A 13983-nucleotide genomic window follows, 5' to 3' on the forward strand; every position below is an offset into this window, starting at 1 on the left:
AGAGTTATCAAATAATTACATAAATACTTTGTTTTAATAATAGTGTCCGCTCTTTTCTTCTTCTCAGTATGTTTAAACCTTGTTATTGCATATACAATTAAAGAGGGAAAGCTGTGATGAACCTACAGTCAAGCTACAGACGTTTTTAGATAAAATAAATTCACTTTTTTTTTTTTTTTCTTTCCAACTACACTTCTTACTGTTGTCGCTACAGGGAAGATGTTTAAGGTAGAGGGACGAGGGTCTTATTTTTGTTTTTTACTATTATTAATAATAATTTTTTTTTCCCTGGGATTCGAAACGAGCATTAAACAACAAAACCCCACCGAAATAAAAAAACACACCACCCACCCCCCCCAAAAAAAAAAAAAAAAAAACAACAAAAAAAGCAGACTACTATGGAACATGCAAAAAAGCCACCGACTGGCTCTCAGACATCACAAGAATATTTTAAACACACAGCTTCCCTTAATATTGACTAAGGGGGTTGTCGTTAACAACCCGCCCAGGAAACAACTGTTGAAGAACCGATATGCGAGTTACTTACACACTTTTCTTTCGGAAAGAAAAAAAAAAAAATCACTTCTCTTACTTATTTTTTATTCATACGTTTGATTTTTTTTTGTTTTGTTTTATTTTTGCTTTTAGGTGTTTTTTTCTTTTTTTTTTTCCTTTTTTTTTTGTTTTGTTTTTACACAGTTTGTTTGTTTTTGTTTTTTTTTAAAAAAAAAAAAAGGAAAAGAGGATGCTACGGCCCCACCGGTGACCCGGCCGGGCCAGCCCGTTCCCTGCGAGCAGCCTCCGACCCAGTTCTCCCACCTCGGCTCCGCTCTCCCATCCCCGACCCTCTCCCTCCCCTCACCCCCCCCCCCTCCTCCCGCTTGGCCAGATACCTTTTTGCTGATAAGAGCGCGTACAACGCCAGGGGATTTTATATTAAAAATAAAAATAATAAAGTAATTAAAAAAAAAAAAAAAGAGAGAGAGAAAGGGGAAGAAAAAACAAAATAAAAGGGGGGGGGGTAAAAAAAAAAAAAACAACCCCAAACAACTCGCGGGTGGAGGATGTGGTTTCTTTCAAACAAAGTGCACTGCGAGACTGATTTGAAATGAGCTCCCGGAGGCCGGGGTCGGGGCGGGGGGGGGTGTGTTGGGGGGGTGGGGGATTACGGGGAGCCGCTGCGGGATCTGTCCTGCTTGGGGTCGAGCCCACTGACCAGGCGCTGGATGTTTTGCAGTTCGCTGGTGGCCGCCTCTTTGTCTGCGCCCAGTTTGGGGGAGAGGGAGACGGAGCCGGAGGAGAGGGTGGAGGAGCGGCTGGTGAGGTCCGAGGCGGAGTCCAGGGGGACGGAACCGGGGCTGGTGGTCAACCCCCCGGCTTTGCCCTCGCCGGAACCGGTGGCCAGGCCGGGCAAGGCGGTGGTGAGGAGGCTGCTGCCGTCGGGGAGTGGGACGGGCAGGGGGTAGGGGCTGTAGCGGAGCCGCGGCCGCACGGCGTTGAGGAAGGGGTGCCGGTGCACCGAGCTGGAGGCGGCGCTGGAGGCGGCGGCCGCCGCCGCCATGTAGGTGTAGGGGTAGGGGAAGAGGCTTCCGAAGGGAGACATGGCCAAGCCCTGAGGGAGTGGAGGAGAGAAAAAGGGTTACCGGCCTGCACATCCCACCCCATCCCACACACACGCACGCACCGGGGGATGCTCCACGGGACGGACACACACCCCCCGCCCCCTCCCGCGGCACTGGAAGAGCTGACAGCGGCCAGAGCGCTGCCCATGGGAGGGGGTGAACTCCCGTCCTCCCGGTGCCGAGGCTAAAACCACCCGGTTCCCCCCCCCCCCCCGCCCCGAGGGAGCCCCTGCTGAGGATCTGTCCTGTCCGGCCCCCCTCCCGCTGGGGGGTCATGGCCCAACGGGGGCAGGCTGTGGTGTCTCTCTCCCCCGACTCTCCTCCACGGGGAGATTTTCTTTCGCTGGGGGAAACTCTCTCTCCCTGCAGGAACAGTCGTTTCCCTCGCCCCCGCAGGGCAGCCCTGGGCATCCCCCCCCCCCCCCCCCTCCCCGCCTCTTTCCCCGACGGCGGCTCCGCTCCGCAGGCTGGGACAGGTCCCGCACCGCGGAGCTGCGGGCTGGGACTGCCCCCGGGGGAGCCGCCAAGACGCCCCGGAGGGGGTGTGGGAGGGGACACGGGACGACACAACACAGAGGCCTGGCCCCAGCATAACGTCCCAGGGAGCACAGGAGCTAGAGGACAGCGGGGAGGGTGGAAGAGCTCCGGGACTTCAAGTTGCCCTCCCCCACACACCCCCCCACCTTGGGACTTTCCCATTTCCTCCCTTCCCCCAAACCCGGTGCCTGCCCCTGCAGGGAGACCCGGGGGGGACGGGACCCGCAGCAGGGAGGCTAAGGGAGGGAGGGGGGGTGTGTGCCCCGCTGCCCCCACCTCTCCCCCAGGACGGAGCTCCCCTGCTCGGGGCGGGGGGGGGGGGGGGGGGGGGGGGATGCGGTACCTGAGAAGCCAGGACGTGCTGCTGTAGATGGAAAGGCAAAGCAGCCGCCGATGCTCCCGAGAGTCCCTGGGCCGCCGCCGTGGCCATGACCGTGTTGTCCAGTCCCGAGACACCGGCGGATGCCCCCGAGACGGTGGCGAGCAGTGGCCCCATACCCGCGGCCATGCCGGAGAAAGCCCCCCCCATGGCGAACTGCCCGGGGTGCAGCAGCAGCGGGTGCCCGTTCCCCAGCGGGTTGAAGAACTGCTGGCCGGCCAGGGCAGGGGGGAAGCCGAGGTTCTGCAAGTGTCCCTGGCTCAGGTGGGCCGTGCTATCGGTCTGGACCGTGAGGGGGGCGAAGGGCTCTTTACCCAGCAGCCGGTTCTCATCTACTTTGGGGCCATCCCTGAGGGGGCTTTTCAGTTCCTCGCCGCTCAAGCTTCCCCCCCGGGTGCTGGAAGAGATAGTAGCCGGGCTGTGCCGGGAGTCCGGAGGGGCTTTCTCCGTCCTCTCTCGGCTCCGACTCCCAGCCGAGTCACCGGGGAAGAAGTGGCTTTTGGAGGGGCTGCCCCCTTTCTCCCGGGGGTCGTCTCCCGCCGCCGCGGCGGAGCTGGCCGGCGCTGGGGTGGTGGCGGTGGTCGTGCTGATTTTGCCCGACTCGGTGGCTTCTAGCAAGGGGTCGTCTTTGCTGTCTGCATCGCTGTCTCCCTCGCTGGGGCAGAGATCTGCAAGACAAAGGGGAGCCCCGGGCTGGGATCCGGCACCCCACGTCCCTAAACCCCCCTCGGGCTGGGAGAGGGGGCAGAGAGGCTTCCTGGCCGGCCAGAGATTTAAATGTAAATACTTCCTTTTTTTTTTTTTTTTAATTATATAAATAAATACACACACACCGACTCCCACCGCCCGCCCCATCCAAGCCAACTCGAGTTTTACACAGCGCAGCAAAACCGGCTGCGAAAGAGAGCGAACCCCCCACCACCACCATCACCAGCCCGGCGGGCCCGGGGCCAGCGGCTCCGCTCTGCCGGGGCTGTTTGGGGTGGCGGGAGCCTCCGGAGACCCCCCCCACCCCCGCCCCGGGCCGCAGCACGACAGCAGCGTCCTCCCGGCGGGGTTGGAGGGCTTTGGGGATGTGTCTCCTAATAACTTTTCCAAAGTTTTCAAGCCCTTTTGATGGATAAACCCCCCACCCACCACCACCCGTCTCCATCACCCTCTGGACCCCCCTCCTCCTCCTCCTCCTCCTCTTCCCCAAACGTATGCACAGCTTCGCTGGATTCCTCTGCACTTCATCTCCTAATTTCAGCGCCCCAGGTGCGAAGCTCTGGTTTGCTTTTCGGGTCCCCTCCCAGCTCCCCTCCCCTCGGCTCGGCAGGACTTTAAACAAACGAGTAAAGCAACCAAAAAAAAAAAAAGAGGAGGTTGTTTCCTCCTCCCCCTGCACCCCCCCCCCACCACCACCCCCCCCGCCCCTGTATGGATTAATACATGTGAGAGAGCTGCAGACAGCTCCCAACCCCGCACGGAGAGAAATCGAGGGTGACTTTTCTATAACAAAGTTCGGGACTGTATCCAGGGGAAAGATCCTTCCTCTAATAACAGATTCAGAGAGGAATATTAATGGAGTGACTCCAGTTTTGAACTTTTGCCCCGTGGTCTGTCTTTGCTCCCTTGACTCGGAGCTGGCTCCTTTCTGAACCAAGGAGGGGAGGAATGAACGTGCAGCAGGAGGAGAAGGAGGCCGGGGGGAGAGGAAGAAAGAGAGAAAGGGAGTGAGGAGGGCAGAGAGAGAGAAAAAGAGAGGGAGAGAGAAAGATAAAAAGAAGGAGGAAAGGAGGAAAGGAGGAAAGGAGGAAAGGAGGAAAGGAGGAAAGGAGGAAAGGAGGAAAGGAGGAAAGGAGGAAAGGAGGAAAGGAGGAAAGGAGGAAAGGAGGAAAGGAGGAAAGGAGGAAAGGAGGAAAGGAGGAAAGGAAAAGAGATAAAGTAGAGAAAGAAACGAGAGGAAAGAGAGGAGAAAGCAAAGAGACAAAACAGAAAAGAAGGAAAGATGAAGGAAAGGTGAAGGAAGGAAGGACAGAAGGAAGGAAGAAAGGCCAGTGCCAGAGGGCAAGGGTGCAGGCCGGGGTCCATCTCCCGGTAGAGCAGGCACCCAGGCTCTCCCTGGGGGGAACCAGGGGGGGTCCAGGGGCCGCAGCTCTCACCTTTGAGGCTGGAAGTGCCGACAGCGGGCACGGTGGGGCAGGAGGACTGGGCGAAGCACTTGAAGGCCGTCTGCTCGTTGGACGACTCGTCCGAGGTGGGGTTTTCCTTCTTCTGCCTCTCGTCGTACACCCGCATGGACTGCAGGGTCAGCTGCTTCCTGCGGGCACACGCACCCGCTGGGCGAGCGGACCCCAGAACCGCCCCCCAGGGCTCCCCCCCAGGATCCCCCCATCCCTTCCCGAGTCTCTATTTGGGGATGAGAGGGGCAGGAGAATTAAGGGCCAAGGTTCTCTGGAGTTGGGGGGGGGGGGGGGAGGCATTTCTCGCAGGCAGGACTTGGCTGCTAATGAGAGGAGATTTCTTGGAAGCGGTGAGCGGCTCCTCAGCAAGGGCAGATATTAAAGACAAGGGGCGGAGGGGAGAGGGAAGCATTCCCTAGAGATTAGCTTTTAAAACGCGAGGATGTTCCAGAGATACGAACCATCTTAACGGTTGCTAAGATTGCGAGGAAGTGGTTATTTTGTTAGGCACTTTATGTAATCTTTTCACCAACAATTAACCCGGAGTAAAAAAAAAAAAATAAAAAAATCTATTTATATTTAGAGAGAAATTAGAAATCATTTCCGTCCTGTGGCTCCAGCGTTGGCTTTATTTTCACACTGACGGACAAGAGGAGCTGGCGTGTGTGTGTGCGTGTGTGTGTGTGTGCTGGGCTCGGTGCTGAGCAGGGAGAAAGGCCTCTTGTTTTACATTACATTCTCCTCTCGTTCCCCCCCACCCCTTCTTTTTTTTTTTTTTTTTTTGGTTAAAAAAAAGAACAGATTTATTCATTATCTAAACCCGAGTGCAAACGGCTAAAATATCCTGTCTCCTGTAACAAAACAAAGACGTATCGCCCATCAAAGAAAAAAAAAAAAATCACCCCTTCTCTATTTTCTCCAATGTTAAAAATAAAAATCCCAAGTCCTATTAAAACGAGTTCTGTCCCTCTGTCTACCTGGGGCACAAACTCTGTCCTGCTGCTTTTGGAAAAAAAAAAAAGAATCTTCTCTCATTAATTACTTCCATATTCATGAGACACCTCTGTCAAAACAGTTTATTTATATGTTTCTCCTCCGCAGTTTAGTCTTTTCGATACAGTCCCCAGGAAAACGCCAGAGGAGGTTCAACCAGCGATCAGCTCTACCCTCGCTTCTCCCTCTTTCCCAGTCCCAGATACACACTATAATGGGATATTCCTCTCAAAACTTGAAAGGAAACTTCTTTCTCTAGTCATATTTGCTCAACGTACCCCCATCCCTTTGGCCAGCCATCCCCTCTAATGTAAAAAAAAAAAAAAAAAAAAAAAATCAACGTGGAAAGCAGGAAAGAATTCCCATGCAATCAGTCTGGTGTTATTCACGACAAGATCCTGATGAATTTTGGCGGGGGAAGGGGGGGGTGGAGGTGGGGAGTGTGGTTTGGAAGCCAGGCGAGGTGATTTTGACCTCTGCTCATGTTCGGAGCTTTACACGCGAAAACCAAACGGGGCGCCTCTATATAATCTGTCCAGACTCACCTTTTTTCCCTCCTGCCATTCCCGGTGTCCCGAAAACCTTTGGCAAAGGGGTTGTTGTCAATTTTTAATTGAGTGATCTATTGGATGGAGGGGAAAAAAAGAAAAAAAAAAAAAAGACAAAAAAAAAAGGCAGGGAGTTGGGACAGAAATAAAGAAATTTTGTATTAAAAAACAACAGCAAAGAAACCCTCCTCTCCCCAGTTCCCCCAGTCCCAGGAGGACCCCGCCAGGAACACGACGGGGGCAGGGGACACATGTCCCCGATTTTGGGGTGAACCTCTGCGTTTTCCCCAGTCGGTTTGGGGGCAGCTCGCACCCAATCCCCCGGCCGGGCTGGCCGGTGACCGGGGCTGTGGTGGCAATGAAAGAGCCCCGTGTTGCTGCCACCGTATCGGAATTAATTTAGCCGTGCCATGCGATCCATGCAAGTTATGCCTGTGCTTAAAACTCTTTAAATGCCATAATTAAACCGCAAAGGAATCATGCCCACCCCCTTGCTATAATAAAATACTTTATATAACCGCGTTATGCTCCGTGTTCTGGGGCGCCGGGGGTGCCAGGAGACAGTTAATTTTTTTTTTTTTTTTTTTTTTGGGGGGGGTGGGGGGTGTTGGTTTGTAAGTTTTTTTGGGGAACGCTTGGATGTTTCCTCGGGATTCAGGTTATGGCAGGGAATGGCTGTTTCTTCCCGCTTTTAGAAGGATGGGGGAATGCGGAGAACCCTGCAGCTCCCCGTGTCTGCGCGTACCATGCGCGGAGGCGGATTCAAAGCCCGGGCGGGGGCTCCCCTCGCTATAAGGGGATGCGGGCGGAGGGGACGGGGATGCCGCCTGCCCGCACCGCCCCCGCTCCCGCTCCTGGAAGCACCGCAACCCTTCAATTTGAGAGGAGAGCAGGACCCCGAAGAGCAAACCCCTGCCGGCGTCTGACTGCGGGGCAGGACCGGCTCCCGAGTTACCCCCCCCGCCCCCGCGCCGCACACGCGGGATCAGGAAAGAGGAGGAAAACCCACTGCTAAAAAAAAAAAAAAACACCCAAAAAACAGCAGGACTTTTTAATCCAGGTGATCCCGGCCGTGCCTTCTGACCTGCCGGGCAAGGCAGCTCCCGCAGCGCCGGAGCCCAGGGCTCCCCGCCGCTCCCGCACGCCACTTTCCAGCCGATTTCATGGCAATCAGACAAATATGCTCCTTTCTGTCCTTCAACCAAGCCGGCCCCAGCTGATAGACCGGGGCGAACAGCCCTGCTGATAAGTCCCAAAGCAAAGTCTACTCTCTTTACACGTATTTTCTTTCCGTTTCCTCGCAAGCGCCCGGCCGCAGAAAGAGAGGAAAATAGCCCGAGCCCCGAGGGAGAAGTGGCTTTTTAGAAACCGAGGGCAGAAAGGTGCAGAGACCAACACCACCACCACCCCCCCCCCCTTCCTCTTCATCCCTTAATTTTAACTTTCGAAGGATGTAAGGGGACAGAGAGAGGCAACGGGGAAGCTGCAGCGGGCGGGCACTGCACATCTAGACCCTCTGCGCTTAACGCACACAAAGTTATAATTTATAGACAGAAAAAAAAAAAAAAATCAAAGCCCCCTTTCTGGCTCCTTTGCTTCCTTCCACTTGACTTAATTATCGTAAATTCACCATTTGCCACTCTCCCAAATATACCACCTTCGTCGCAAGCGACAATAAACCAGCAGAAATGGAAAGGCAGCGTCTGCAGCGCTGCAAAACTTTCTCACACTGGCTCTTTCAGACCTTCCAGCTAAATTCAAGTGAGATACCCCTCTCTGATCAGAGCATATTTCTGCACCACAAAAAATAATAAAACACTGCAGGATGCAAAAAAAAAAAAAAAAAAAAAAAATCATAATATAATAATAATAGGAACCAGACGTGCGCTCCGGCCTTATTGCCAATTGCTGTTAAAGGAGCTAAAACAGCACAAAGGCCAGGAAGAATTACAAAACCTCCAGCCCCGCTGCTGCTCTCCCCCCTCTGTCTTTCGACACACGGAGCCGATTCTTTTTTTTGTTTTGTTTTGTTTCTGATGCGTCTTAGATTAAATCCACACCGAGCGCAGCGATCCCCACCCCATCCTACCCCCTTCCCCATACCGGGGAGCGAAAAAAACCCACCCCTAAACACCCCCCCACACACACACCTCCTCCGACCTCCCTTTTAATTGCCTTCCCCGAGGTCGGTATTAGGAGAGTGCCCGACCCCCTCCCCCGGCGCCTTCCCGAAGTTGGATCAAGGAGGTTTTGGGGGAGAAAGACGAGGGGGAGAGAGAGAGAGGAGCGGGATGGGCTTCGTGAGTTTTTAAGGGAACAATGCAGAGTAAAAGCTCTCTTAAAAGCCAAAACACGTAAAACAAATCCTTTCTTAATCTCCTTACCTTATCATTCTGGTATGCGGTCACTGCGATGAATTCAGTCTCCGGGAAAACGTAGGTCCTGAACGTGCTATAGGGAAGCTTCAGAATATCGTTGGCTCGGACGATGTGGAACCGGGGCTGGTACTTGTGCATGGAGTTTAAAATGGTCTGGAGGGGGGGGGCAGAGGGGGGGTGCGTGCAGCGGCCGGCGGCAGAGAGGGCAGAGGAGGGGGGGGGGGGGGGGGAAAGAAGACGGTCAGCTGGAGCAGCACCCCCGCCTCGCACTTCCCCCCCCAGCCATCGGCACTTTCTCCTCCTAATTTGCCTTCCCTCTCCTTCCTCCCCTCACTCCTCCTCCTCCTCCCCGCCGAGCACACTCCAAACACACGCACACGCCTTGCAGCATCCAACAAAAAGCACTGACAGCTCCAGCTCGCCGGGGTTAGGCTCTCCGCTGGACCTCTCGGGGGGGGTGTGTGTGTGTGTGTGTTTAAAATCCCAGCAGAGCTCTCCTAGGAGAGGGGGAGAAGCTGTTTGGGCTCGGGCCGCATCGCCTTTTGATTTCAAAAAAATTAAAATCAAGTCGCAAAAAGCAGCAGCAGCAGCCACAATAGCAACACCACCACCGAGAGCCTCGGCCAGGTCTAATTGCTCGCCCCAATCCACTTAAGGCCTTCTGCGAAAGGCAAAAAAAAAAATGTATCGTCTAATCAAATCACAGCCAGCAAATGCAATCTTCGGCACATTAGAGATCCCCCGGCCGCGGCCACCACCAGCAAACCCCCCGGCTCCGAGGCAGAGGCTTTCCCAGGAATAGAAAGAAACGGGAAGGATCGTCAGAGCACTTATCAGCAGGCTTGTTTGATTTCACTCTTAGGGTAAGTTTTTATCTCTGCCCGCCCAGTAAATGTAAAGGAGTGGATAGACATGAATGGGCAACTTGACCTCTGATTTTGGTCCCTGTTTATTTTCACTCCGGCTTGCTTTACATTATCCAGATTAATATATATTTAAATGTTTGCGTACTTAGGCCTTTAAGCCCTTTATACACATATGCATATCATTTTCCTACGCTTAAAAAGTGTGATCGACTTTTTTAAAAAAAAAAATATATATAGAGAGAGAGATATAAAGTCACCACAGCTCCTAGAAATATCGAGTTGCATTCGGCTGGAAATATATCTCTTAAATTAATGCTGAATGGCAGGGAGAGGTTACGGAATAAACTCGAGTGTTTACTCCTGAGCTCAGCAACAGAAAAAAAAAAAATTAAAAAAAAAATCAAGGAATATCATAAACCGGACAGATGCACGATCCCGTGTGCGTGGAGGGGTGGGGGGAGGGCAGATTTATTCCCCCTTTTCCCCACGTTTCGGCCGCCCGCGGGATCTACCAGCCGGGGCTGCGGACACGGCTCCGGCCAAGCAGCTGCGGATCCCACCCCCCCCAAACCTCCCCCGCCGGGACCCACCGCTCCGGCCGGGCAGCGAGCGGTGGGAAAAAGGCGGGGGGGGGGGGCAAAGGAAGGTGTAAAAGGCACTCACAAATCCGTGCTTGTCAGAGATGTTGTTAGTGAGCTTCAGCTTGTGAAAGGTGACGACTTTGGACATCCATTGTTCGCCGGTGGCCGGGCTGTCCGGGTGGATGTACATTCTCTTTGGCATTTCAGGGTCAGCTTTGCCGGCTACCATCCACCGGGAATTATGGAATTTGTACCTACAATCATCAGCTGCCACAATATCCATCAATAAAATGTACTTGGCCTTTTTATCCAGTCCAGTGCATCTCACTTTAAATGGAGGAAACATTCTCCTATGGGCAGAAAAAGGGGGGGTGGGGAGAGGAACGTGTAAAGAAAAGACAAGAGGAAAATAAAATAGAATTAATTACAGCGTTTAAATAAGCTCCTGAATCTCGGTAGTGCGTCCACCAACCTTCAGCTCTCAGCAGCACAAAAGTGTGTGTGTCGTCCCCCCCACCTCCCGCCCAGCAAAAAGGCTTCCCCCCCCTCCCCGCCCTCAGCGAAAAGGTTTCTCAAACGCTGAAAAGTTGCAGGAGAAAATGGTCCCTGGGATGGGAGGCGGAGGGGAGAGGTGCGTGTTCCCTAGAAATCAGCAGGCGCCTACCCTCTGCCGTTCCTAAACAGCAAAGCCTCACTGGGGGCTCCCAGATCTCTCCTTATTTTCCTTTTTCGCCTGCTAAACAAAGAAACGGGGACACACCGCACCCCCAGAAAATAAATATTCCGCATTATTCTGACCCACTGCGCCGATGGAGAGCGGAGAGGTGGTGGTGGTGGGGGGGTCACTTTGCAGAGGGGGCTGGGGAGGCGGGGGGGAAACAAGCCTAGAGTAGAGGGCAGGGTGGCTGCCGCGGCTTTCCCGAGGCTCCAGCCTCCCGGTGATCACCCATTTGTGCAGAGGGTTCCCTGCAAACCCCGCTCCCCTCCAAGTCCAGCTCCCAACTGCAACAGGATACCACAAATTTGCTGTTTATTATATCGAGCGGTTGGCATTCAGCAATCTCAACTTAAAAGGAAACACATGACTTTGCAACATGTAAGAGCGCTTAATACTCGCCGAGGCTTCCGCGCAAAAAAACTTTTGACCACAATTAGCAGAGAAAACTTCGGCAAAGCAGTAAAACGGGAGAAGGGATTTATTATTTTTTCCCCCTCCTTGCTCCTTTTAGGTTTGTTGTGTTTTGTTTTTGTGTTCTTTTTTTTTTTTTTCCCCCTTAGCCTGCAACTGGTGCTCTGCAAGGAGGTGAAGCTCCAGCAAGCCAGCTGAAGGCCATCTAAGAAGACTTTTCAGGAGTGGCTTCCTCGAGTAATTCTGCTGGCAAATTACACGCGAATTGTTTGGGAGGTTTCTAAGAGAGTCCCTTCGGAAAAAAAAAAAAAAACACAAAACCAAAAACAAAAACAAAACACCCGGCTCCGAAGGGGGTTTTGTCCCTGCGTGTCACCACAGCAAGAGGCAGAGTTGTAAAAGAGCAGGGATATCGGCGAGTAGGGTGTCCGGAGAGGGATTTCAGATGGGTAAACCTAATAAAAAGCAGAAATGCCGAGGGTGGACGCGGCGTGAAGGTTCATTCATTCCCACGTGAAGGTTACACAAACACAGGGACAGGCAGCGCGGAGCTGCAAAACCTTCCCTGCCACCGCGCTGGCTGGTTTTGTCAGCTTTTTGTGCTTTTCCAGCTAGAATTAAGTCAGCACAAAAGCAAGCCTAGATCCCAGCAGAGAGACAGGCACAAGCGAAGCAACTGATAAACTGAGCCCATCTGCCCTCCTGCAGCTCCTGCCTCACCACCAGCCACACACCGCTTCAAATAATTTTATTTTTTTTTTCCCCTTTATTCCCCCTTCTCTATCTTAAGGAAAAAAACCCCTCCGCGTAGCAAGGCTGTAATCAGGCCAGCTCCTTTTCCAACCCCAAATTATTTTCTTTCTGCTCCCGCTCTTCTTCAGAAAGTCTTAAGCTACTGAACCATGAAGGGACCCCCTCGCCCCCCGCACAGGCTGAGCGGGGCCGGTTCGGTGGTTGAGCTTTTCCCTGCAGCCTGGTTGCCCGAGATGGGCTCGGCTCTTCCAGCTGCCTAAAACTTTCCATAATTCTCGGGGAAAGAAGCTTTATAGAGGAATTTGTCGGCGAAAGAGCCCTGCTCCGGAGCAGCCAGGTAGGGTGCAGAGATTGAGGGGTAGGGGAAAAAGGGGGGGGGGGGAAAGGCAAGGACCCCCGACCCAGACCTACCTTCCCGATTTGGTAATCACCATCTCCGTGCCTCTTTTATGGAATTGTTCCCAAAGCTCTTTGGCCTCCAGATGCACTTTCGGATCATCTTCCACCTCTTCTTCTGGCTCCAGAGTTTTTAAAGGCCTCAGATGGGCTGCTGCCTGGTGACCCAGGGAAGAAAAGGGGATACCAGTCTCTGCAGCCCCCACTAACTGATCCATGATGGGTTTAGCCAGAGCCCCGGGAAGAGAGAGGGCGGCCGCCCCGTTGGGAGGCAAAGCCAGAGCCGGGAAGAAGGGAGGCTGATGTCCCAACACAGCGCTCATGGCAAAGTCCGGTGCCCGATGAGGTAAAAAAGGATGATAAGCCATGCTTGTCCCAGGGATTACTGGATCTCTCATCGGTATATTCATCCACTCCACTCCTCGGTCTTCCTACTGCTGGAGTAGTCCCGGAGTGGTTTCTAACAGCACATCATGAAGAAGAAAAAGTAAGATAATAACAATAACAGCAATAAAGCACCAAAAAAAAAAAAAGAAAAAAAAAATAGGGTGGGGGGAAACAAGCTCTAGACAGCACAGTACGTGGGGGAGAGGCAGAACTTCTACAGCCTACAACTTCCCGAGCCGGGGCACATCCCCAGCCCTCGGGACAGCGGATTAACAGGATTGTTCATTATTAGTCTTGCTTTTTTGTGTGTGTTCGGTCTCTGCAGGTTTGTTGGTCTTTTTTTCCTGAGTGAAAGTCTTTGCGCTGGAAAAGAAACGCCGAAGAAGGGGAAAAAAAAAAATCCACCGGGTTCGCTGTCTGTTCCTGTTGCCGCAGAAGGGCTGGACAAGCCGAGATCCTTTTTTTTCTTCTTCTTCTTTTTTCTCTTAGTCTCGATCCCTCTTCTCTTCTTTCGTGGCGGAGGGTGACGGCTCGAAGCTGGGTTTTCTTTTTGGGTGGCTGGCTCTCCCCCCCCCCTCCCCCCCACCCCTCCACCTTTCCTCCGTACGGTCAGGCTGCAGAGCAGAGGCTGGGAAGGGAGGGAAAGCAGAAAGAAGCAAACAAACCCACCCCCCCTCGCCGACCGAGGAAGGCTCCTGAGCAACCTTCAGCAGCAAAAACTTGTAGGGAAATCTCGTTTCCGCCTCGCCTTCCCCCCTCTCCAAGCAGGAGCTGGTCAGGGTGCCCTGATTTCCATCAGGATCTCTTCTTTCTTTCACCCTGCTCCTTTTCTTTTTTTTTAATTTTTTCCCCCTCTCTTTCTCTTTCACTCTGCCTTTAAAAAAAAAAAAAAAAAAAAATCTGGAAGAATTACACTCTTGTCTCCGCTCCAGCAAAGGAGAGAAGGAGAAAGAGAGAGGGAAAGAGAAAGGAAGAGGGAAAAAAAAAAAAAAAAAGGAGGGGAGGGGGGGGAGAAAGAGAGGAAAAGAGAAAGAGAGAGAGAGAGAGAGAGAGGGAGAAGGAGCCTCTCAGCTCTGAGAATTCCCTGTGAGTCTGTGCTCTGCGTGCACCAGATTGTATGGATGTGTTGTGGGTTACAAGGGAGCTGGAGCCTCCTTGATTGGCTCTTTGACGCTTTCGGACCAATTGTGTGGCTCCATAGGCGTGGTTTTGACAGGTCGAGTGGAAGGGGGACAGAGCCGAGTTATAA

The 13983-nt window shown here is 53.1% G+C and overlaps 1 protein-coding gene across 2 annotated transcripts; it reads right to left on the bottom strand.

Moving 5' to 3' along the window:
* Positions 1-722: 722 nt before the first annotated feature.
* TBX3 (T-box transcription factor 3) lies at positions 723-13301 on the bottom strand. Of its 2 annotated transcripts, XM_074159498.1 has the most exons (8): positions 12363-12861; positions 10148-10419; positions 8996-9003; positions 8629-8775; positions 6242-6318; positions 4683-4840; positions 2503-3206; positions 723-1612 (listed from the first exon to the last, which is right to left on the bottom strand). In XM_074159498.1, exons 1-8 carry the CDS (start codon positions 12755-12757, stop codon positions 1166-1168), a joined length of 2208 nt encoding a protein of 735 aa, XP_074015599.1. In that variant the 5' UTR covers positions 12758-12861; the 3' UTR covers positions 723-1165. The 2 variants fall into 2 exon arrangements, with proteins under 2 accessions (XP_074015599.1, XP_074015600.1); XM_074159499.1 differs by lacking the exon at positions 8996-9003 and having other exon boundaries at positions 10152-10419; positions 12363-13301.
* Between the last annotated feature and the right edge of the window lie 682 nt (positions 13302-13983).

Source organism: Numenius arquata, chromosome 16 (genome assembly GCF_964106895.1).
Source record: "Numenius arquata chromosome 16, bNumArq3.hap1.1, whole genome shotgun sequence".
Classification (NCBI taxonomy): domain Eukaryota; kingdom Metazoa; phylum Chordata; class Aves; order Charadriiformes; family Scolopacidae; genus Numenius; species Numenius arquata.

Coding starts and splice junctions, on each gene's coding strand:
- TBX3 (XM_074159498.1), bottom strand. CDS start 12,757: ATGAATATACCGATGAGAGATCCAGTAATCCCTGGGACAAGCATGGCT. Junction 10,420..12,362: donor GTGATTACCAAATCGGGAAG/GTAGGTCTGGGT, acceptor TTCTGCCCATAG/GAGAATGTTTCCTCCATTTA. Junction 3,207..4,682: donor CGGCACTTCCAGCCTCAAAG/GTGAGAGCTGCG, acceptor TTTGTCTTGCAG/ATCTCTGCCCCAGCGAGGGA.